Below are 24,607 nucleotides of genomic sequence, written 5' to 3'. Positions count from 1 at the left end.
GGAATAAATACAGTTAAAGACTTGTTGGTAAATTATTTTTGTCCTGTGTTTTAGAGGGGGAACCAATTATTTCAGACGGCTGAAATATTTGGTTCCCCCCTTGTAACCTTTGCAAAAAAAGAACAAATGTCTCCAAATTCACAGGACTTGTTGAAAGTGGAATAAACAGTTAAAGACTTGTTGGTAAATTAACTGGTTGTTGTTGGATAATTAATGATCTAAATAACATTCAACCCAAATGTTATTTAGATAAAAGCGAAATACCACTTCAGGCGGAGAAAACCACCTGAATAATAAAAATATTACAACAGTTCACTGCAAACCCACATGATGCACTCGATCCACTACAGATTACATGCAGTCTAACACCAATATAGGTGTTGTGATGAGAAGCTATTTTATTTTCTGTTTTTCAAGAGTATTCAGCTTGTAGGGCACCACAACTGCTTCCACCTGCGTCGATCATCATCATTATATGAAATAACTTTTTGTCACAACAAAAAATAGTGGCTGGTAAAATATTTGAGTGGCTGGTAAAAAATTTTGTCCCCCAGCCACTATGGCTGGTGAACAAAATTTTTAATTTCCACCCCTGATCAAAACGAGTCATCTGAGGTGGATCAGGGATTTGACTGAGGTTCTCCAGACATGTCCCACTGAGAGGAGATACTGTGTCCTCTCTGACCTCCTCAGGAGGAGCTGGAGGAGCTGGAGGGGGATGTTTCTACAACCTGAGCACAGATAATGAGCCTCAAACATGTAGAGTCAAACTCTTAGATTCTCTCATCACCACCCTGTGACACATGAAGGGGAAAGTCCTAAACCGAGCTAAATTATTCCCACTTTTAACGTATTTAATTGCACTCCTTACAACGTTCCATATTAGCCTGATTAGTGTCTCATTTATCACATGCTGTATGTCACATTAAATGCAAATGTATCCATTTTCTATGTTAACATTTTATCTTCTAGTAAAATAAAGACGTGGAAAAAAACAACAACTTCTTATTTAATCCGGTTCTGCTTTTAAACTTGTAACTAAACGCAGCGATTGTTCCCCAGAACACCTGCTGTTCTTTGTACATATTTTAGCTGTGCTTGTCATTCATACAATGAGCTTTAAGAGCTTTAAAAAAACATATTCAGGATTAAATTATGGCTACAGCTAAACTCGATGTCGGCATTTTTAAAAAGTGGCCAATTAAAAGTGGTCATCAATGTCTTCATTAGGATCAAAGTCTCATTTATTCCTGTTCACTTTCAGGTTTTAGGGTATAAAATAAAAACACTCAACGCAAAGAAATAAACTCAGTATAGGCATCTGATCTAATACTGTGTGTTACTTTGATAATATCTTTATTATATGTTGCTTAGAATGTGATAAATGGTAGAAAATTTAATCGAATTGTTCAAGTTTGGTTGGATTTGAAGATTTCTTCCTCCATAATCTTTACTTTGCTGAGTTTGGAGAAAACGAAAATGTGTTTTGGAGATTTTGAATCAGGTAAAAATGCAGATTATCTGAAAAACAAGAGAAAAAAAATGATTATTTCTATTTATTATTTGACCAGGAGTTGATTGTTTTCACTCTTTGATTTCAGATCACAAGAAAACAATTCAAATTCTGTTATAATTGAACTAAACATTGTTGACTTTTTCTTTTTTTCCCAGCATTTTCCCCCTTACTGCTTTCTGTCAGGACAAACTTTAAGGTCTTATTCTAATTTGTGATGTTTAGTCACAATATTTCTGGTGTTTCTACTTCCTAATAAAGCCTCCAGTGACGTGATGAGGAAGTGGGTCGAAATTTTAGAGCAGAAAAAAAAATCCCGAAGCTGCGCGTTTCATCCGTTTGTTTGTTAAGAAGTTGTGCAAGGCGAGGCGGACAACACAAACCTGTAGGAGGAGGGAAGGTGTAAACAGGCTGTGATGAAACTAGTATTGTTTATTAGACCAGGGCGGGTGAAAGACCGAAACCAGCCAACGTTTATTATCACATTGTCCTCATTGCAACTGGATTTAAAGAGAGAACCTCCACCCTTTAACTCAGATTACAGACTCTGAATCCCAACAGGATGCGGAAAGTTTCCCTCTGATGCAACGTTGCATGTGTTGAAGGGAAAACCGGTTCAGGACAAGAAGAGAGTTTGATGTAAGAAACTCTGACGTGGAGGAATATATCTACTAACAGCTGTTGATCTGACGGTGGATAGAATCACAGGCTGTCAGTAAAATAATCCTGATCTCAGGTGGCACGTTTGTCCACACACAGAATATAAATCACATTTCTTTGGCTGAAACATCTCCGAGAAACTCAGAAAGAGCTGCTTTTCTGTTTAACCTTTAATTGAACAATCTGAGCCATGAATTCAGTTGACATTTGGGATATTAAAGGGATAATCCAGCAAATTTTGACGTCTGATAACTCAGAGGCAAAAGTCTTCATCCAGGCTAACAAGAGACAGGTTGTTTATTTTCAGGTTAATGAAACAGCCCGTTCTAAAAGACGACATACGGCTGTGGAAGAACACTACATTAGTGAAGTGAAGTGAAGTGAGATTTATTTAAATAGCACTTTTCAGCAACAAGGCGATCCAAAGTGCTTTACAACAGAAATAAAAACAGAATTCAATAGAGCAAATACAGAATGAAACACAAACAAAGAAAGAAAAAACACATCAATCATGTATAATATAAATGAAATATAGGATGATCTAAATAAAATCACAAAACTAAACATATCTAAAGATGAGCAAGACAGTAAAAATAGTAGCTAAAATAATCTAAATAAATACATTAGCTAACATTTAACTTCTACGCCAGCTGTGTCCAATCCTGGTCCTCGAGGGCCACCATTCTGCATGTTTTAGATGTTCACCTGATTTGAATCAATGGGTGATTAACAGGCTTCTGCAGAACATGAAGAGGTAATTTAACCACTGAATCAGGTGTGTTGGAGCAGAGGAACAGGTAAAACATGCAGGATGGTGGATCAGAGGAACAGGTAAAACATGCAGGATGGTGGAGCAGAGGAACAGGTAAAACATGCAGGATGGTGGCCCTGAGGACCAGGATTGGACACCCCTGATCTACGCTGTTTCACGTTTTTTTAGTTCGTCGCTGTTTCCTCAGCCGATCATGTCTTCGTTACTTTGTGAACGTGCGCAGGCTGCGAATCGTCGACATGTGCCGTAACCAGAGACGGGACAGGAAGCTGGAAGTTGAAGCCACAAAGGATGAGAGCCCCCTTATGGCTGTCTGCAGTACAGGTTGTTTTAAAAGTTTAAATCAGTGGTGTCCAATTCTGGTCCTGGAGGGCCGCTATCCTGCATGTTTTACTTGTTTCCCTGCTTTGAAACACCTGATTCGAATGACTGAGTGATTACCAGGCTTCTGCAGAACTCAAAGACCTGCTGAAGAGCAGAGAAACATCTAAAACATGCAGGATGGTGGTTCTCCAAGACCAGGATTGGGCACCACTGATGTAAATAAATGAGACAGTTTCCAGACTAAAAAAGAATTTAAAACACGCTTCAGATTTTATTTTTCACCTGTTGATTTTTGTCGATTCACTCAGTTATGCATTTTTCAAACAGGTTTAGCTTCAGTTAGATATTTGAAGCCTAAAGAAAAGTGTAGAGCTTCACTGACTCGGCTCGGTTTGCCTTGATGGCGGACAACACCGTCCATCTGTTCACCTGCTAACACAGAGGACAGCGTCAGGCTAAACAAACGGAGTTTAATATTAGCTGATGAATATGTCGTTATAAGCCTGATTAATTAATATTAATAATAATGAACTGGCCCTAGTTTGGCTAGCCATTAGCCTAGCCCGGATGAAGACTTTTGCCTGATAAGTTAAAACTTTTAACAGAACAACACTTCAGAGATGACTGGAATGCCCCTTTAGAAAACAAAACCGTCCCACGTTTCTCTTTGCTGCATGTGATTTCTTTCTTTCATTCTTTCTTTCTTGGTTTTCGCCACTCACCACGGGTTTCACGTCTTGTCGCAGCGGCTCGTTGCGCTGCAGCCACGAGCGCCGACGATCTGTTTACCTGAAGACGCAGATTTTCCAAACTGAACTGAAACCTTCGCTGGTTTTTATTGTTCCTGTGCTTTCTTTTGGTTTGCTCTGAGTCCCTTTTACATCGTTGCTGATGACGCAAGGCTGTTTTACGGCGGGCCACATTTATTCTTTCCCACTCACACTTTTATTTAACATTCCTAATCCTGCTTCGACCTTTGACCTATCAGCTTTATGACAGGCAGAGGACTTCTCTTCCTTTATTTGACATTTTTATCAGTGTATTTGATTGGCGCTTGTGTGTGTGTGTGTGTGTGTGTGTGTGAGAGAGAGAGAGAGAGAGAGAGAGAGAGAGTAACTCCCAGAAAGTAATCAATGAATAAATCTACAATTTATTAACTTCTGGAGTTAATTTCATTCAAGATGGCGGCTATAACGTATTTAATTTGATTGATTTTGAGCTCATATTTGCTGTGGTAGTAGCTGAGAGTCGTTCCCAGCACGCTCTCTGAGTGAGATCTACTTTGTTTTTAATTCTGTGGCAGATAAAAATCATAAAAACAACAGAAGTTGACCAAAGTGCTTTACATACGATTCCGTCAAACAAGAAGGTGAGACAACAATTAAAGCAAATAAATATTTATTTAAAAAGAAACTATTACAAGAAACGCGCCAGAAAACCATCAGCTCCAACTGGACCTCAAACTGCTCGAATCTGACGCCAGAGAAGAAACTTTTCTACAGATTTGGGGGCGGCAGTGAAAGCCCGACAACCTCCTTTTTTACTTTGGATCTTGGAACATGGAAGAGAAACTGGTGGATGTTTCGATGTTTTCCAGGATTGCTCAGCCTTCTTTTGTTCAGAATCAACTTTATGTGACTAAATTCTCAAACACAAATACGGTCAGTTTGAGGTGAACCTTTGAACCAGTAACAAGTGAAAACTAATAAATAGTTATTATTGTTGGTCAGAATTTTTGCAAAGATAACAGCGTGACTTCATATATTTTACGTTTTCAGTAACTGCTCATGTGTCACAGTCGTGTATTTTTTTTACTTCCTCATTTTTCACAAACATTAGGAGTTCTGAAAGTGCTGCTTTAAGCCGGACACTGACAGGAAGTCGATTGTTAGACGGTCGTAATTAAAGCTGACTCATGATTCGTGCAGGATTAACAACAGCACGAGGTTAAGACAAACACACCCTTTTGACTTTCACACACACACACACACACACACACACACTCATCTCGGCTCAAGACAAATCAAAATTTTCCATTAGCTTTTATTTCAGAAGAAAAAAAAACTAAATTCCAGATTTTCCAGCTTCAAACCTGACCAGTTTAGAGTTTTATTGATTTTGTTTAATATCTGATTAATTTGATCATCTTCAGTTAATTCAAAAACAATCACTGCATTTAATTATAGAAACTGAATTTGTGTCAAGCAATTAGAGATTGATTCTCAACATGTTTTTAGCTGGAATGACACATTTTTTAAAAATACATACGTTATAATTTCAGTTGTGAAAAGTTAAATCTTTGTAAGTTTTTACCGGACGGAAACAGTTTGTTGATCATTTTGGTTGTTTTTTTTTGCACAGCCGCTTATTTTATCTGTTGGGTTTATTTTGAACTTTTAGTTATCTTTAATAAGATTTCATTATTAACCCTATAGTTGCATCTAATTTTGAGTGTGTGGTTGAAAACTTGTATCCTTCGTGGGTAAAAGTATCCATTTATGTGGCTAAAAGAGGAAAAATGATGTGGGAAAATAATGTTTTTTTGCTCGTGTTTCTCATAAAACTAACAAAAAACCGTCAGACTACAAAATAATTACATGTTAGTGGATTTATGAAGCTTTGCTCCTGAGCTTGCAGCGAAGTTGAACCAGCAGGTTTTAGCACATTTTACAGGTTTTAATAAAAACCAGGAGCTCCGTCGGTCTGAAGGCTGAAATGTTTCAGCAGCTGAAGAATAACGATGAATCTGACTCGATACGCTCATCCTTTCAGACAAAAGTATTCATCACACACATATGAACCTGAGTTCATCCCATTCTTAATCCATGGGATGTAATCTGATGTTGGCCCACTCTGCTTCTATAACAGCTTCAGCTCTTCTGGGAAGGTTTTCCACAGGTTGAGGAGAGGTTATGGGAATTTTGGATCATTCTTCAGACACTGATGTTGGACAGAAGGCCTGGCTCTCAGTCTCAGCGCTGACTCATCAGATGGAGGTCATCCTTATCCTCATCCGTCTTCCTCATCCTCGTCTTTGTGGACCTTGCTTTGTGCTCCGGTGCTCAGCCATGTTGGAACAGGAAGTGGCCGTTCCCAAACTGTTCCCACAAAGCTGGGAGCATGAAGTTGTCCAAAATGTCTTGTCATGCTGAAGCATTAAGAGTTCCTTTCACTGGAACTAACCAACCCCACCCACACCATGATCCTCCCTCCACCATGCTTTACACTTGGCTCAACGCAGTCAGACAAGAACCGTTCTCCTGGCAGCAGCCGAACCTAGACTTGTCCCTCCAGAGGACACGTCTCCACTGCTCTAGAGTCCAGTTGCCCTTGGCGATGTAATTCTTGGATGTAGCTGTTGCCATGGAAACCCATACCATGAAGCTCTCTGCTCTCATGAAGTCTGGAGGTCTGTTGACTCTGTAGAACGTTCGTGACCTCTGAGCCCACTCTGTGGTTTTACATGGCCGACCGCTTCATGCTGTCGTTCCCAATCTCTTCCACTTTGTTATAAAATCTCTAACAGCTGAATGGAATAATTAGTAACGAGAAAATTTCACAACTGTACAGGTGGCTTCCTATCATGGCGTCACGCTGTATTCACTGAGCTCCTGATAGCGGCCCATTCTGTCACTAATGGTTGTAGAAGCAGTCTGAATGTGTAGGTGCTTGATTTTATACATCTGTGGAAGGGATTGGAACACCTGAATTCAGTGATTTGAATGGATGTGTGAGTGAATACTTTTTACAATATGGTGTATTTCTCTCTTTTTGTCAAACTTTTATAGTGTAAGTGTTTTATTAAGTCATGTTTTTAACTTTAGTTCTTTTAAAACTCAGGTTTTTATTGTATTTCATGACTTATTATTTTATCCATAGTTGCGTAATTGCTGACTCAGCGTTCAGAGTGTTGTCTTCCTGTTTTAATTTTCCAAATGGGTTTTGCAATCTGACTACTTCTACAAACTATTTAAATATCTAAACATCCGGCTCATTCAGAAGACGAATACCATGACGTCTGGTTTTTGAAACTTTTATACTTTTGACAAAAAAATTAACATCATTTAGAAATATTTTCATAATTTTTTTATGTCTGTTGTTTTCAGTTTTTAGCTCCATCTGATTTCTGTAATTTTCTGTTTGCATTTATTCTGATTGAGAAAGATTTTTTTTCTCTCTACTGTATTTTAAAAAATTCAAGCACCTGGTTTTGGTTCATCGACGCGTTAGTCATTTCCTTTTGAGGTTCGTTGAGTTCTTTTATACATGACACAAATTAACGAGATGAACGCAGAAGCACAGCCCTGCAGCCGAGGTTACTTCCAACCAGTTTGAGTCCGGTCTGAGTTTGTGACGCAGTTCCAGTCTATCTCAGCACGATGAGGAAGGCGTGGGGTAATAAAAGATTCAGCAACAGTTTTGCAACTCTAAAACAAAGAGGAGTCCATCTGGCTGATGGAATTTTTTTTTCTGCACATCAAAACAACCACAAAACTCCCAAGAAGTCACTTAAAGACGTAGAAGCTTAAGTAATACAACCAAAAAAATTCAGCATTTCATTTTTTATGAGCTTTTCCTGATTTTTATGAGAAGGTGAGCTGAGTGTGGAAAGTTTTCATTTTCAGACTCAGTTTCTTTTTGATTCAATTTCATCTCACACAAACTTCACCATTAATTTGATCTTTTTTTAGAAGTGAAAACTCAAGTATGAATAAATTCTAATATAAACATTTAAGCTTCTTTTAGTGACTTCTGTTTGCGGCGCTTCAGTGTTTCTACATGTTTAACTGAACGTCTCGGTTTCGTTGTTTATGCTTTGCTTTATGTTAGAGTCAGTGACTCAGACAAGTTGAGAAACTGGACCACAGACCTGCGAGACAGGAAAGTGTCCAAACACTGATCTGTAGAAAAATGCAAGAAAATGTCTGCAGCAAAGAAGCAAAAGCACAAACGTTTCTGTCATTTTTATAAGAAGAAAAAGGAACAGAACCGTCCAGTAACTGGATGTGGATGGGAAGGTTTGGCACAGTTGTTCTGAGGAAACATCATTCTTTACAGACTGACGTTCATCCTGAAACACGCCACAATTCTGTGACGAAGGACCCAAATGCAGACCAGGTTCTTGAAGCAGAAAGTGTTGGAGAATAATGTTGTTTTAAAACAAAACTCAGGGATTCTGCAAAGCTAAACGTGCGAACATGTTGCACCAAGAAGGAAAACAGGACTGCAGGAGGACGCCGTTAATGAGCTGATTGAGAGCAGGTGTGAGGGTGAGCAGCAAGAAAGACCAAAAATAATAAAAATCTAAAATATATTCACAAAGACACTTTACCAGATGACTTACAAGATAAAAAAAGAAGTCCTTTGATGTGATTAAACGATTGAGTTTGTGATATTAAACAACCCAGCAGTCAGAATGACAGCAGATCGTTGAGTTTTTTCACCTCAGGAAGAATTCTCAGAAAAGAAGAGAAGAAAGTTACAGATAAAAATCTAAACTTCACAGAAACCCAGAAAGCCTCAGGCTGAAACAAATCTTTCTGTTTTAGCCTGAGTCAAGCCTCCAAGGTGAAACAGGAGTGGCTCCGAGATAACGGAGTGAAATTCCTGGAATGACAGATCGACCTGAAACATTTTTTCCATCCTTGAACAGTTTTGTTGAGAAAAACAGGAAACACTTTGAAACAAAAGGTGTGCCAGCTTGTCAGAATATTCCCAAAGATGCTGACGCTGCCAGTAGGACCAAATACTGCCGTAATTTTCCTTTTCTTCAGCTCAATAAACAACAAAAAACCTTAAAGATGTATTTCTGCTTAGTTAATTTTTGTGTCTAAACTGATGACCAAAAAGAACTCATTTCATTTAAAAGATACAAATGAAAAAATAAATGTTTATCAACATCTTATTTAAATAAAGACCTAGAATTACTTAATTTTAGACTAAAATATATTATGTTGAGAAATGACAAACCCTAAAAATGACATTATGGAGGATTTAAAGAGACGTTGTCTGTTAGCACCTGAAGCCATTTTTGTTAGCTCAGATCTATTAGCTATGGCGGCCATATTGAATTGAGTTGACTCCAAATGTTATTTAGCTGTAGGTGAACACCCAAAGATTAGTTTCTAAACGTTTCATTAAAGTCCATCCAGTAGTTCACGAGATATTTCGCTAACAGACAGGCAGAGTTAACTGTAGTAATTAAAGGATCTCTCAGAGTATGTGTAGGGGATGACTCTCAGCTGCTACCACACCAAATTTTAGCTCAATATCCATAAAACTGACTGAGTTGTAAGCATTTTTCTGTTGGCTAAGCTTACTTAGCTGTGGTGGCCATCTTTAATCAGGTTGACACTAAAAGCTAATCACCCTTCGGTATAATTATATCAGTAAACATCTGATATCATATGAAGAAAACAGCTGATCAAGAAAAATGAAATCAACTGGAGGCTAAAAACAACCGAAAGTTTTATTTTGATGATGAAATCCTAACTATTCAAAGTGGATTTTCTGTGGTCAGTTTGTCGTAATGTTTGTGTGACGTTGTCTGCGTGCCTGAACTGGTCTCGGGTTCCTGCTTGGCACAAACGCTGCTCTTAACTTTAATGCACCTAATCGTCTGTTTCACAATCCGCTGCAAGTACAAGGTTTCATCATCGCCAGGCATTGTGAACGCTGCAGTGAAGGACGTCCCACTTTCTGTCCTGCTTATAAACGCTCCAGATCAGCACAGACAGTCAGAACATCAGGACAACTGATAACCAGCAAACACACCTTCAGGCTTCAACAGGTAAACACACTTCGCTTACGGAGGCTCTTTCGTCTCTAACAGCTGTTTAAACTTGCTGATTTTACTAGAAAGCTAGATATGTACTGAGTGAGTAAATCAGCAGCAGCCAGATGTGTAAAGCTGCCTTTACGACACGGAGTACAAGTAGAAAAGGTAGATTAAACTGACTGTTTTGTTTTTTGTCTCCCTGCAGATCTCTTTATCTGAAAAAAAAAAAAAAAAAAATGGAATCCAAGATTTGTAGCTTGAGCGAAATGTGGACCCAGAAGATGCCCAAAGGAATGGGACTGGAGATCTTCCATCATCCCACCTCGATGAGGCATGTCGCCAACCTGATCATCGCCATGGAGCGGCTGAGGGCCGGCGTATCAGAGAGGGTGCTGAGCACCGACTTCAGGGATGAAAACCTGCTCAGCATCATGCTGGAGAGCATCGTGGAAGGTATCTACAGAAACAAGACGAAATCTGCTTTTTAAAGATAATATTTATACGAGATTAAATACCTGCTGTGAAAGAAATTCAATCAAAATGACAGTAGTCTAACTAGAAACACTGAATTTTCTGTGAAAAGTAAATGAAAAGTGAACGCTGAGTGCTGAATGACTTTGCTGAAGTAGCCGAAGCTGAGCTAAAATAAGCCAAAAGAGGACAATGTTTATGAAGGAATTTAAGAGGTCGCAATGTGTTTTTGAGGGGGAAATATTTGTAAATAAAGGTAGACATTTTAAAAAGTATAAAAGTTACAAAAACCAAAAGTCGCAGCTCCGATCTCCTGAATGAGCTGAACTTTTTGATAGAACGGCTAAAACAGCACAAAGTCTGCAGAAAACAAACAATGTATAGAAAGGAAAACAACTAGGATCCAGATAAAAATGACAATAATCAATGTACCATTTTTCTTTCCTTTCAGAGAAACTTATTTTGGAGACCCATTCAGCTCAACCCGATCAGTTCAGCAGAGTCAGCGAGCACTTCTGCAGCGTGTCGGACAGCGAGAAACGGAGTTTGATTCGGGTCCAAAACAGCATGGAGCTCCAGGCAGTGATGCTGCAGGGAGGCAGCGACGACCGCAAAAGTAAATGAGTGGGATGTTCCCACAGCTTTACTCTCAGTCAAGTCAGACAATTACACTTAGAAATATGGGTTTGTTGATGTTGTTTGAGGTGATCAAATTACTTTAAAGAAAATTCAACACACCGAAACATCGTCCACATTCCTTTTTTGTAATTAAAGTAAAGAGTAAAGTTTTTAATCTTTGTCCTTTTAAATTTGTGATGATTTCAAAAGTATCACAAAAATAGAGAAGATTTGCTTTTGTTCTAAACTTGTGTCTTTGGCTCTCTCCTCAGTTACCCTGAACATGACGACCTACGTGCACCCCACATCCAGCACCGAGGCCCTGCCTGTTGCGCTGGGCATCAAAGACACAAACCTTTACCTGTCGTGTGACAAAAAGGGGGACACACCAACTCTGTACCTGGAGGTAAAACTCTGACACTGATCTCACTTATTTTTTAAAGCTACTCATTGCAAAGTCTGAAATCAAACATAAACATGGCTATCCTGAATTATATCAAATGATGCAGTTTGAAAAGGTTTACTCCTGTGGTTTTCCAGAAATATTGATATGTAGTTCTGAAATGCAGGTTCACATTAAATGTAAACAAGGCACTTGGCAAAATCTGCCAGTAGCTCATCTGCACACTTTACTCTACAAATCTAAGTGTAAAAACATACCGATACATCCAAATTGTCAGACTTCTCAAGTCCAAACACTTGACCTGTTTACAGTCACTTCGGCTGTTTCCGTAGGTAAACAAACACACGTGATAGTGAAAGACTATGCCTATTATGCCTTTTTAATTGAAGGGCAAACTACCCATTGATATGAGAAAAAAGATGTGAGGACTTTGTTCCTTAGTTAATGATTTTCTTACCAGTCCTCATGACTTGAGTAGCTTTAAATGTAATGAAACTTTAATGTAACTAATAGTACATTTAACATGGGTTAGTGGTCCTAATTTTGTCCAGTGTAGAACCTGCTGACACTGATCTTTTAATTCCTTAGGCAGTGGAAGACAAAGAAAGTTTCAAGATGATCAACTCAAGAAGTGAGATGAAGCGGTTCCTCTTCTACAAACAGGACATCGCGATGAACAACAGCACTCTCATGTCTGCCAGCTTCCCCAACTGGTACATCAGCACGTCAACACAGGATAACAGGCCAGTGGAAATGTGCCAGGTGTCCGCCCCTCGGTACACAAACTTCAACATTCAGCAGATTTAAAACCAGCCGGAGACATTAGGAGTGGGCAGCTGACCTCCACGAGGGGCTGAAGTTTGTGGATCTAAGCAGAACAACGTGTGCATGTTTTACATAGCAATTATTTACTGTATGTACCAAGTACAGAAACAGCAATGGTTCAGAGTATTGACTTTGTCAAGTTTTACCACAAGGTGGCACCATTGTGCCGTCTAGTGAGCATTTTGTGTATTTATTGGTTTAAATGACTCCTAATATTATTATTTTCAAAATATTTATTTAACTATTTATGCACAGTTTTTACTTTTGCACTTGTTTGAAAATCTGCTTATAAAAATATTTAATTAATATGCAAAATTCTTAAATAAAGTATCTATTTAAAAAATACATGTTTTGGGGTTTTAATTGCTTTGTTATGATGTGACACAACTATATGGACTCCAAGGATTCATTTCCTATACAGAGTATAACAAAAACAGCATCAGACTAATTGAGTCCCAGAAGCCCAGCATATTATTGTTAGAATTATTTCCAAATGTTTTAATATTGGAACAATATACTGTACAATAGTACAGAAATCCACACTTTGATTTACATAAAATAAAAGTGACGCATTGCAGGTGGGGTAATAGCTCTACTACTTTCACTATAACAAATATATTTTAAAGAGTCTGCGTAAGAAATAAAAAATAAAAAACATCTGTAAGTTTTAACAAAATACACTCATTTTAAAAAATACATCTTTTAAAATGAGTGCCCACCTTCTGTTTACATTTTTTGCTCCAATCACAGCACGGTTTGTGCGCAGACGTACTGGCCTCTCCCTTTTTTTTCTTTTAAAAATTCGAATCGTCCAATCAGAAGAGAGGAGGCTCAGCCTGCGCTCGCTCCCCGGCAGTTTCAAAAACTCGACGCACGAGCTCGGTTGCGATGGAGCTAGTTTAGCAGCTCTGCCGCTACAAAACCGTTTTTTAATATATAACATTTCGGATTACGCTGAAAGAAGAAACTGAATTTTAGTAGAAATGGAGGACGGTGAATCGGCACCGATGCTTTCCAGAAAAGGTTAGCGGGCTTAAGATACGTAAAAGCCACATAGTTCGTTATGTTTGGCTACTCTTTGCTAGCTAGCAGCCTGTAATGGCAGTTAGCTGACGTTACTTGCAAACACATTACTCTTTGTTTTTGTTGGTTTTGAAATAGATTAGTGTTACTGAAATAAGCTGGTTGCACTTTGAGTTTAGAAGAAGAGGCTTTATAAGGTGTAGTGTTAATTAAAGTTGCCAAAAATGACGGGGGAGTGGACATTTAGACTTTTTACTGCTGCTGTGGTGTTCATGTTTTTATCAGACTTATGAATGAGTTAAACTTGAATGCTGAGAGTGCAGCATAACTATTTTAGTCTTATTTAGTGGAAGTCATAAACAAAGAACTACTGGGCCTGAAAACATCTCATAAAGTCCAGAAATGCATTATTTTAGCTCCTGAAAGTACAAAAATCTTAATTTTAGTCAACTATTAAGATGTGTTCTCCAAATGTTTTTAGTTGCTAAAATGATTATCATTTCCCATTGTGGTCAAATCAACATATTTATACATATAATAACCTTCTGTATTTTCAGTTATCTGCATTGTTTTTGTTTAATTTTAAATAGCATATTGCAATAAATTGATGCATTTAAATAAGATGCTGAAGCTTTTATTCTTTTTAACTGTTCTGAGCACAAAACCAGTGCCGAGTTGTGTTTATGTAGTTTAAAATCAATACAAAAGCTGTTACTGACACCACAATACTAATATTTTAGATTCACAACAGGTAATAATTACTGCTTAATTATTACCCAACCTGCCTTGTCTCTTTTACCTCTTTTATATTTAATATATTCACATGTATGTTAAAATATCAAGACAGTTTACAGTGGTAAATAATAAAAAAAAAAAATCAGTTGTTAGCAGTTCTATTGATATTTTAGGGATAAATTTGTCAAAAGTGCCAAGAGATTTATTGATTTTATCGAAAGTCAAGCATGAAATACAACTAACTGTTGACAAATTTAGGTTGTTATTTATCATAAAGTTTAACGCAGCAAAATGATAAACGTCTGATTTGAATGCAGAGCAGTTATTGACATATATAGTAGATGAAAAATAAGTGCCAAATTAGATATATGTAACTGGATTCCAAAAGGTAATTTTAGTCCAGCTGTGACTCAACTGGAGTGTTGCATATTATTCATTCATTCACATTTCCACAGTGTGTGTGTCGTTAATCTGCAGCTAGATGACACTACGTCTCTGAATAAGTCCTTTTTGTTCCTCAGACTCTTAAAAAAGTCACCTTTACATTACTGACAGACTAAAGGAAACTAAACTTCTTGTTAAAGGAAAAGGTCACTGCGAGGCTGTTCTTCGTCCTCCTGTTCAGTCTTTAAACGGTGATGGTAGCTCATGGAATTAGATATATAATCAAATCATACATATAAAGTCATTCTGAAAACGTGTCGGCTCATTTATTAGTATCAATTCAAGTGGGTGAACTCAACAAAAATGTCATTTTTCCGCATTAATTTCCGTTATTTGATAGTTCTCCAGTCAGCCAGGCCGGTTCTGCTCTTATCTTCAGCAGCAGACTTTTCTCATCTGTGCAAAGAAAATTTAAAATCCAATAAATTCTCTTCATTGTCATTCAGCGATGTTCAATAAAATTACAGCAGCAGTAAATACAGCTAAGAATGAAGCGATACGAAACAAAAACACAGCTAAAGCTGTAAAATGTGGCTTGTATTTAAGTTTAAAAGACAAAACAGTCAATGTCAAAGTGAAAAATTAAAATTTAAATGATAAAATAATGAATAAATATAGAAATATTAAACTATACGTCTGTAAATGTTGAATGAGTTGAGTTTACAATGTTGAAGAAATAAAAGTTCTGTACACAAGTTTTGTGAATTTGTAACAAATTAAAATATATTTAAAACTGGCATCAACTGTATGAAGACAATGAAGTAATTTTATTTTCAATTTTATTTATTTGTAATTATTTGAATGACAAATAATTACGAACTGAATTTTTCTTTATGTGACGCCCAGTGTCTACTTTAACCTAACATCTATTGGGAAAAACACCAAATTAGAGAATATATTTAAATAACCTTCATGTCCTCCATGAATTGTATATGGTAAATGGTAATGGTAAATGGCTTGCACTTATATAGCGCTTTATCTAGTCCAAGGACCCCAAAGCACTTTACACTACAATCATTCACCCATTCATTCACACATTCACACACTGATGGCGGTAAGCTACATTGTAGCCACAGCTGCCCTGGGGCGGGCTGACAGAAGTGAGGCTGCCATCACACCGGCACCACCGAGCCCTCTGACCACCACCAGTAGGCGAGGCAGGTGAAGTGTCTTGCCCAAGGACACAACGGCTGAGACAGTCGGAGCGGGGGGTTCGAACCAGCAACCCTCCGATCACAAGACAAACCCCTACCTCCTGAGCCACTGCCGCCCCAATTGTGACATTAATGCCCTTTTTTACAGAGACACTTTGTTTTCTTCTTTAATATATCACCTGTCTGCACGTTTTATTCCAGATCCGTTAATGCCGTGCACAAATGTATGCAGAGTGGTTCAGTTTGGATGCTAAATATGAATCTTTGATGTAATTAATTTCTGAATTCCTGCGTTACTTTCCGTCACAGAGCTGCGAAAACAGAAGCTGATGGAGTATTTGGCAGCAAAGGGAAAACTGAAACCACCCATTATAACGTAAGAATTCAGGCCAAGATCTGCCACCTGTTGGTGTTATGCCTAAAGCAATTTATTTTAACGCTTTATTTTTCAGGTCATCTCTCCATCAAGACCGCCAGGTTCAAAAACCCGTGAAGTCTTCAATAAAGGTAGGGTGTGTGTTTGCAGCAAGTCGTGTTAATAGTTCAAAAAATCAAATTAGAGCTCAATTCACGCAGAAGGGGGTGCTCTTAAACAACATAAAAGTGGATTATTGGTTTAAATGTTTGCACCCATTCCCTTGTGTCATACTAACCATGTTTCATTAACCAGACAAAGCTTAAAAAGTAAAAGAAGGTCCACCCTCTGTCACTTGTAGATGTTTTTATGTATCAGGACTGAATGAAATAAAACGTTGTCTTCAAACTGAGGCCTGTAGAGTCTGAGATGTAATCTTCCTCACTGTGGGATGAAGAACTCCAAACCGTTACAACAACAAGTGTTTTTACAGAGGTGGTCCCACTGATGATGATCAGTTAATCAATACATTTGATCAGCAGCACCTGGCTGATACTGAACCTCTTAAATCCTCTGTAGACAGTCTTTTCCACTTTGGCTTTCTTTTTGTTTTAATAAATAATGACAATGTGGAATCTGCTGTTTGTTTTTAAACACTTGAGGGTAGATTTGAGTCAGTTTATAACCTGGTAAAGTCTAGGTTTTTACTTTTTATTGTATGTTTTTGTTCTTACAGGTTGTTACAGGAAAAGAGAACGAACCCTCAGCCGACACATTTAAATATAAAAGCTCAAAAAGTCAAACTTTGACCGCTCAATTCAGTAAGGACCCCCTCAGACGAGCGTTTGGCATCTCTAATACAGTAAACGTGAGAGGCGGTACGCTTAACAGAAAGGAGAATGCTGATCGCTCATTTTCAAGCAGGGCCTCAACGCAGCTGAAACGAAACCAAAACCCGTTTCTTACAAAAACATACACAGTGGTGTCTTCCAAACCCAGCGTGACCGCAGCCAGCACCCTGAAAAAGCCGACAAACACAAGAGGTCAAACTTCGAGCAAAGCCTCTTCATTTGCAGCAAAGTCAAATTCCAATTGTAGCCTTAGCTCAAACTGTGCATCAGTACAAACGGCTGGTAGTCGGCTCAGTATCGGCCCACTTGTCAGAACAAAAACGGGACTCACGCCTGCAGTGATCCAACCGAGGAGCACAAAAACAGATCTGTCACACCCGTGTGCCCCAGCCCATAAAACCATCACTACTGCTTCTGTTGTTGGCAAGAAGGTCCGGTCCAGCAGCACGTCATCAGCCCCCGCTCCCCAGAGGTCTGCTGGGGTGGGCTCTGTAAATCCAAGAGCTGGAGGTAAAGTCCAAACTGAGAGCAAGTCTAAACCTAAACCACCTCAGGATAAACGTAGTCTGCCAGCTTGTAAGAGTCAGTTATCAGGTGGGCTGAGGGTCACTTCTACCTCCTGCAGGCTCAAAGCACCATCTGTAAAGCCAGAAGGGAGAGCACTGACCAGGAAACCAGCTGGTCCGTCTGCAGACAGGCCCGTAAAGGTAACATCTGGTGCTGAAGGAGAGAAAAAGAGCCAAACATCCTGGAGGACAAACAGATGCACCTCAACAGCCGGCAGCAGGTTGAAGCCGGCCGTCGTTACTGAGCCAGCAGGGAAAACCAAGACAAATACAGACACACTTAGCAAGAAACAGACAAGTTCTGCAAAAATCCTTCCCCCACAAACAGCTACAAGACGTACAGTTGCTCCAGTGATATGCCAGACAGCACCGCAGCCTTCCAGGTCCGTCAGCATCACAGGCCGGGCCACAGACAGGAAGACACCGAAGGTCACAGCCAAGGTTGTTCCTCAGACTGAGGGAAAGAAGGTGACAGCTGCCCAGGAGGAAAGGCTGTAAGTACAACATTTCATAACTTATAAAGAAAGTAAACATCACTTATCACTTAGCTGGCTGACGGGAAACAAAAAAGTACAAATCTTTAAGTTTTACTAACATGTATTCTGGTGTTTGATATCAAGGAAAAAACTTCAGGAATGGCGAGAAGCAAGAGGAATTTCTTACAAGCGTCCTCCGATGCAGGTGAAAACTCCGGTCAGACGAACCGTGTCTGTTCCTCAACCTTTCTGGGCTTCCATGAAGGCCGAAGACGAGGCCCATTCCCTCATCTGTGCTGTGGACAGGTCCCTCGCTGACTGCATCAAGCTGCTTGCTGAGGTACGGAGACTAATGGGTGGGGGTTTTTTTGGGTTCGATGGGAAGTTTTATTTTATTTATTTTCTCTGGAATGGAAAAATATACTCAGTGTTGATTAACGGACTCTGTTGAGAAACAGGGTGCTGGCTGAAATTGTGCTCCTGTTAGTCAAACACCACGAGGAGGGAAAACGTGCTTCGAACCCGGACGAGCCCCCAATTTATGTTACTACCCATCTTGTTGGGCTGCAACATTAAATAGAAACTGAGCACAAGCCGAGTAGTTTAGCCTCAACAACCCACCGCAACCTGGCAACCAGCAGCCTCCGTGGCGATCTGACTCCACAGGCATGCCTCGCAGGCGCAGCAGGTGGAGCCAGTCAGGCAGATTAGAGCTGCCGCAGCATCACACATGATGTTATAATGTAGCGGCATGCTCCTGTATGTTGTGGTCAGTTATCAGACTTTAACTACGTGCCAAAGTTCACCTCCTGTCTCACATCCACAGGGCTGCCCTGCAGACCAGGTCAAACAGATTGTCTCGCGGTTGCCGTCGGTGTCCCAGAAGTTCGCCAAATACTGGATCTGTCGAGCTCGCCTGATGGAGCAAGAAGGAGACCTGAATGTCCTGCCCATGTTTGAAGAGGCTGTTCGGGTTGTTTTGGAGGTAAAACACCCGATATGTACATAGGCTTTTCAGCAGTTCATAAAGGTCTCCGGTGCTTTTATTTCTTAAACAAAACAAAAAAAAAATCCAATTAGGTAATTATCTTTTTTTCTCACTAACTCCTCATAAAAGTCAATTATACAGAAACAAATACAGTCCGGTACAATCAGATTCATTCCCAAGGCCTTTTTATATTTAGCGTTATTAAAAAACACTTTTTGTGTCTGTTAGCTTGTTAATAAGGAGACTGGATCGTCATTGAAACAGATTTTCAGGAAAATTATTTAGATTTATCTTCTCAGGAATAAATGTACAGAATTTCACACAAGACTGGCAGTGTTGGCTTTTCAAAATAAAGTCAATTTTAACGTTTCATGATATTTAAATTCATTTCAATTTTATGATTATCGTTAATTTAGGTGCGTAAATAAAGGCTATATATATATATATATATATAAACTTTTATTCTGAAGGTGTGGTGGTGCGCCATGTCGAGGAAACCCTGTTCTGAGTGAACGTGGTGAAATCAGCTCTTTATTTACACTTTCTAAGAGATATGAGTTGTTTTATGGGAACTCTTATCAAGTTTATTCATTGAACAGATTTCCTAAAGGAACTGAAGAACTGAAAAACAACATGTACAGATCATTAAAAACTGATAAAACAGGCTTATAAAACATGTAAGAGCAGATAGCAAACAATAACAACATCAAAATCTTTTAACGCGTCCGCTGAATGAACCGGAAGGTCTCACTATCAGAACGGTTGGCAGAGATTCAGCAGAGCTCTAGGCAGGGTTTTCTGCTTACACCTGTGACATTTTCACTTATTTGTGTCGTTAACTTCTTGTTCCTTTTTTCTGTCAGCCTGTAGATGAGCTGCGAACAGTTGTGTTTGACATCCTGAAGAAAAAGGACGAGATCCGAGGTAAAGATTTATATTTACCTTTTAAAGTGGTCAGACAGACGCTGTCGTGCTTAACTCTGACATTTATCCAGTGTCTGTTTTTGTGTTTGTATTTAATCATTCATTCATTGTTTCAGAAAATGAAAAACAAGAGGACACTTATCCATCGGCTGAAAACAGCCCAGATGGTGGCAGCAACCCCCTGACGACCCCGAAACCGGTACGAGCGCTCATTATTGGAGAGAGAGGAGGCTCCTCGGTCGTCAAGTACAAGATCACCACGACTCCTGGGTACGTCTGCGTCTGTCAGCTCGTTAGGAACATCCAACGTTCAGGAGCTTCTTACTTCCTGGTGTTACAAACGAAGAGACATTATCGTCTTCAGTTATCGTCTTCGTTCGTAACCTGACAGGAAGATATATTTGATATCGCTCTGAGGTATTTACATGCCTTAGTTTTATCAGATCTCACATTTCCCTGTGAAAAAACAGGCGTATTAAGTCTGCCTTCCTTTTCTTTGCACATGCAGATAATATCTTGGCTTCTTCTCTGCGGCCTTAGCTCCTGATAAAAGCGCAGACAGAAGCCGAAGCTGCGACCTGCTTCCGGCTGGAAGAGTCGGAGCATTTCATGGCTGTCACTGCAGCCGGCTCTGAGCATTTACTGCGAGAGATTCCACCTTTTACCGTTAATCCTCCTCTGTTTCAGTCGTGCGCTCTGATTCTCACACCGAGCATGCAGACATAAGTCGTTTTCGCTCACACCTTTTCATCGTCAGCGAGACACTCGGCTCGGAGCTCCCGGGAAGCTCCTCCCTCCACCAGCAGGACAAGTCTCCCGCTCTTGTTTTGCTGGAACCGTCGTGTTTTCTAACAGCCTCTAGAGCGAAACGACTCAGTTAAAGCTCACTGACTCTTCCGTTTGAACCCGCCGGTGTGGGAAAAGGTTCAGGCAGGGCCTTGTGGCGGGAAGCGGCGGACGAAGCTGCTACGAGAACAAAATGAGGCGAATTTCATCAGGAGACTGAGAGCCGACTTCCTGACTTCCAGCTTCAGGCTCTCTCTGTCTGTGCACTCTTACAGCAGCTGCATCCCTCTCATTAACGAGTAAATATACACTTCATTACATCGAACCATTTCCATGCAATGAAGTGTAACAAGTCGGCCAGACCCGGGTCGATCTGGACCAGAATCTTTGAGCATTGCTCCTATAAAGTAAAAGGAGTGAGTAAGCAGAGGAAGACGACCTGGTGCTGAAACTTTACGGATTAATAATAAAGTTGAGCTCTGATTCTTGTTTGTCCCTCAGCGGTCCTCCGAGTCAGCAGAGGCAGCCAGTCAGACTCAACGGCCAAGAGGTCCGCTTCTTCACGCCGGTTCGCCGCTCGGTGCGGATCGAGAGCGCCTCGCTCCGGTACCCGGCGTCCCTCCAGGACCACGACGTCTGCGTCGCCTCGTACAACGACCTCATCTCTGAGGAGGAGGACGACACAGGGAGCGATGAGAGGAAGAGTCGGGGGGACTTCCCGTCCGTCAACGACACACCGATGTACGTTTACAGACAGAACGAGGCTCTGGGAGACAAAGTTTCTGTCCGGCTCGTTCGTGACGACAGCCTTTAATCTCATATTTAACACAAAAACAAAAAAAAATCTTTTAAATTTAACAACTTTAGTATGATCAGATCTCACCAAAAAAAGGATTTTTGGTTTTTAAAGACAGAACTGAACTAATGAACTATTTCTCCTTCTTGCTTTTAGAGATCGTCTGTATTATTTGTTTACCGTTTTGTTTAAATAAAGTTGTGTAAAAAGTCATCTCAAAGAAAGCGCCGCTCTTTTTTTAAACTAATCTTTGCTCGTCTTTAACTCTCACGAAACTCAGCGAGTTCAGTCACTAAAATACCAAAACCAAAGAGTCAAGTCTGAGAGATTCTCCTTTTTTTAATTCATTTTACAAACAAACGTTAATAATTTCACACCTTTTATATGTTTGTTTAGGAAGAAAAACATCTGTATCAACAACTAAATATACAAAAACATAATTCTGATTGTGATTTTTATTTATTTTTTTCTGGTTTATGTCAGATTTAATTACTTTTATCACAAATTCATGGAAAATTGTTATAATACTAAAAGAGAAATTCCAGTCTTATAGAATATAAGACATGTATTTACAAAGATTCACTTAAATAAATCAGATTGTCAGTTTTGGAAAGAGCTCATTTCTGTTTTTGTAAATATGGGTTTGAATGTGTTTGTTTTACTTTCTCAGCAACTATTTATTTGACGCAGTCTGCTGGTTTCTCTCTCCTGCGGCGAAGAGAGGAAATAAATCAGCAACAAATAAATAAATACTTCTTCGGTGAGACGTAAAACTTCCCTTCTTCACGTTTGTAGCAACAAACCTTTTCAGCTGAAGGATCCCAACTCATCGTGACGTTTGTTTAATCGTGGAATAAATGTCATTTTGACAGATCCACTCGGAGCCGGGACCCTCAGACTGAAAGAGACAGATCCTTCTGTTTGAATCGGGTCGTTGTCAGATTGTTTTTGGTTAATTTGATGGTCGTGTTCCTGTAGCTCTAAGTTTAATTTACTCCCTGTGATGAATAAAGTTTGTTCCTGTGACGTTCTTGTGTCTCGATGCTCTCTGTGACTCTTTCTCAGGAGTTCAGGGTCTGAGTCAGTCTGCGTCACAAATCTGCACCTGTTCCTTATTGCTAATTAGTCACCTGTGTCCACTTCCTCATCGGCGTCTGTTGATGTAATCCGTTCCTCCATTACACACTGGTTACGTGCAGTTTGGTTGACCTCACGCTTCCTTACTCGTGTTTCCTGTGAGCCGCCATCCGCCGGCCTTCTGGGTCGTTTCTAAAAAAACGATTGTCTTTTTACAACAGGCGTTCGTCGGACGGTGTTCACCCATAGGCATAAATCTTGGGGAAGTGTAGATTTGCCCCCCCCCCAATAACTCAACAAAGGAAATTGTGTATTTAAGCAATATAAATATAAAAAGGCAAAAAAAGAGAGAAATCCGCCATTAATCTAAGAAAAAAACGAAGGAATTTTTGCCCCCCCCTTCGGTAGAGAAAAGAAAGAAGCTGCTTTTATCTAACAACTTAAACGTACAGCCATTTAAAATGAAATAAAATATGATTATTTTTCTAGAAAAGCCTTGGTTCTTTGAGTATTAAGTTTAAGTTATGAAACCCAAATACTTCCAGGTTAATTAGTTATATCTCTTTACGCACAGCTTCCAGAATGTTATTTTGTTTGTAATATTTTTAATAAATTACTGACACTGTTGTACTGATTAATATTACTATCAAGACTACTAAATACATGCTGTTTAAATCAATATTATTACTGATTATTCTGTATAGTACATGCATGCAGTTCGGATAAGCTTCCCTCTTTTTGTTAGGTTCTCTGTTTTGCTTTATTATTCCCTGTGTGTTCTTAGTGTTAGGTATAGTCTCCTTGCTCGTGTTTCCTGTTTCCTTGTTTGCTCTTCCTCGTCTCCTGTGTCCTCTCTCCCCACACCTGTGTCTTATCAGTAATCAGCCGTGATCCTTTGTCTCCTTCTTGTATTTAGGCCGTCCTTTTCCTTCCCTCTGGGCTGGTTCGTCTGTTTCGTTACCCTGTTCATGTCTAGACGTTGTCATTTTTAAATTCCTTGTGTTTTGTTATTTATCTTTGGATTAAATCAGTCACCACATTTTGGTCCTTCTCCCACCTATCATGACACTTTTAGAACGTGATCGTTGACAATACGTCTATAAACCATTCATGTTTGGAGTCAATCAAATTCAAGATGGCCACGACAAGAACATTTCACAGACACTGAGCTGAAGTTCACAATGGTAGTAGCTGAGAGTCATTCACAACACGTCCTGGACTTATGCAAATATTTATTTATAGCCACACGTTCTGCGTGACTTCACACGTCTTGTGAAGCTTTGCAATAAACGAACTGTGCAAATATTAACCGATTATATAATAACCAAAAGCTGAAATTTAAAAAAAAAAAAAAAAAAGGTAATTTTGAATTTTAGGGTTGCAACGGATCCACGTTTCTTTCTTCTTTTAGAAGAATGTTGCCCCATTCTTATCTGATTTTGTAATCTAGCCGTTCTACAATCCTGGCTCTTTTTGTGTTTTTTGCTGGATGGAAGCAGATGTTGTTCTCCAAACATTTGAACCGAGCCCTGACAGCAGGCCAGATGTGGCACTGATGAAAATAGTCAGCGAATGTAAAAGTCTAAATGTATAATTTCAGAGGAAAAACTTGTTTTTTTTATTTTTCAGTGAACTCTGATTTACTGAAAATGGACCACATGTGGATTTCCTTCCTGTCTGTTTGATTTGGTCCATACCTCAGAGAATTCAAGCTGTTAGAAATAAGCTGTTTTTTCCTTCACTTCATCCAAAAATAAAAAAAGCAGCTGACTACAACAATTATATTTCTTTCTTTCTTTTATTGCTGTCTCTAAATGCCAGAAGGTTGGAATTTTGAGGCATATCTGTGATTTATTGTTTTATGAAAAAGTGAAATTGCTGAAAGAACATCCACCAAGAGTGACGACTCCAGGGTTTTTTTTTTAATTTTTTTATGGACCTTTACTTTAGCTTTTATCATGTCTGATCAACTCAGGTCTTTAATTCCTCGTTTAGTTTATGTTAATTATATTACATCTTAGTTGGTTTTCCTCAGTTTATCTTCAGTATGACTTGTTTTAGATATGTT

The 24,607-nt window shown here is 39.3% G+C and overlaps 2 protein-coding genes across 3 annotated transcripts; both read left to right on the top strand.

Annotated features, from left to right (window-relative positions):
- The first annotated feature begins 9,985 nt into the window (after positions 1-9,985).
- il1b (interleukin 1, beta) lies at positions 9,986-12,709 on the top strand. Of its 2 annotated transcripts, XM_037978765.1 has the most exons (5): positions 9,986-10,059; positions 10,253-10,500; positions 10,970-11,134; positions 11,409-11,542; positions 12,128-12,709. In XM_037978765.1, exons 2-5 carry the CDS (start codon positions 10,284-10,286, stop codon positions 12,344-12,346), a joined length of 735 nt encoding a protein of 244 aa, XP_037834693.1. In that variant the 5' UTR covers positions 9,986-10,059; positions 10,253-10,283; the 3' UTR covers positions 12,347-12,709. The 2 variants fall into 2 exon arrangements, with proteins under 2 accessions (XP_037834693.1, XP_017283247.1); XM_017427758.3 differs by having other exon boundaries at positions 10,035-10,500.
- Positions 12,710-13,221: 512 nt separating this feature from the next.
- Positions 13,222-22,480, top strand: ckap2l (cytoskeleton associated protein 2-like). The gene is made up of 9 exons (XM_017427757.3): positions 13,222-13,387; positions 16,030-16,096; positions 16,173-16,227; positions 16,812-17,986; positions 18,113-18,308; positions 18,795-18,953; positions 19,820-19,880; positions 19,997-20,150; positions 21,168-22,480. Exons 1-9 carry the CDS (start codon positions 13,348-13,350, stop codon positions 21,478-21,480), a joined length of 2,220 nt encoding a protein of 739 aa, XP_017283246.1. The 5' UTR covers positions 13,222-13,347; the 3' UTR covers positions 21,481-22,480.
- The last annotated feature ends 2,127 nt before the right edge of the window (positions 22,481-24,607 follow it).

The sequence above is a fragment of the Kryptolebias marmoratus genome, linkage group LG1 (assembly GCF_001649575.2).
Source record: "Kryptolebias marmoratus isolate JLee-2015 linkage group LG1, ASM164957v2, whole genome shotgun sequence".
Classification (NCBI taxonomy): domain Eukaryota; kingdom Metazoa; phylum Chordata; class Actinopteri; order Cyprinodontiformes; family Rivulidae; genus Kryptolebias; species Kryptolebias marmoratus.
Note: the sequence above shows the minus strand (reverse complement) of the source record. Positions and strands in the feature narration are given on the sequence as shown.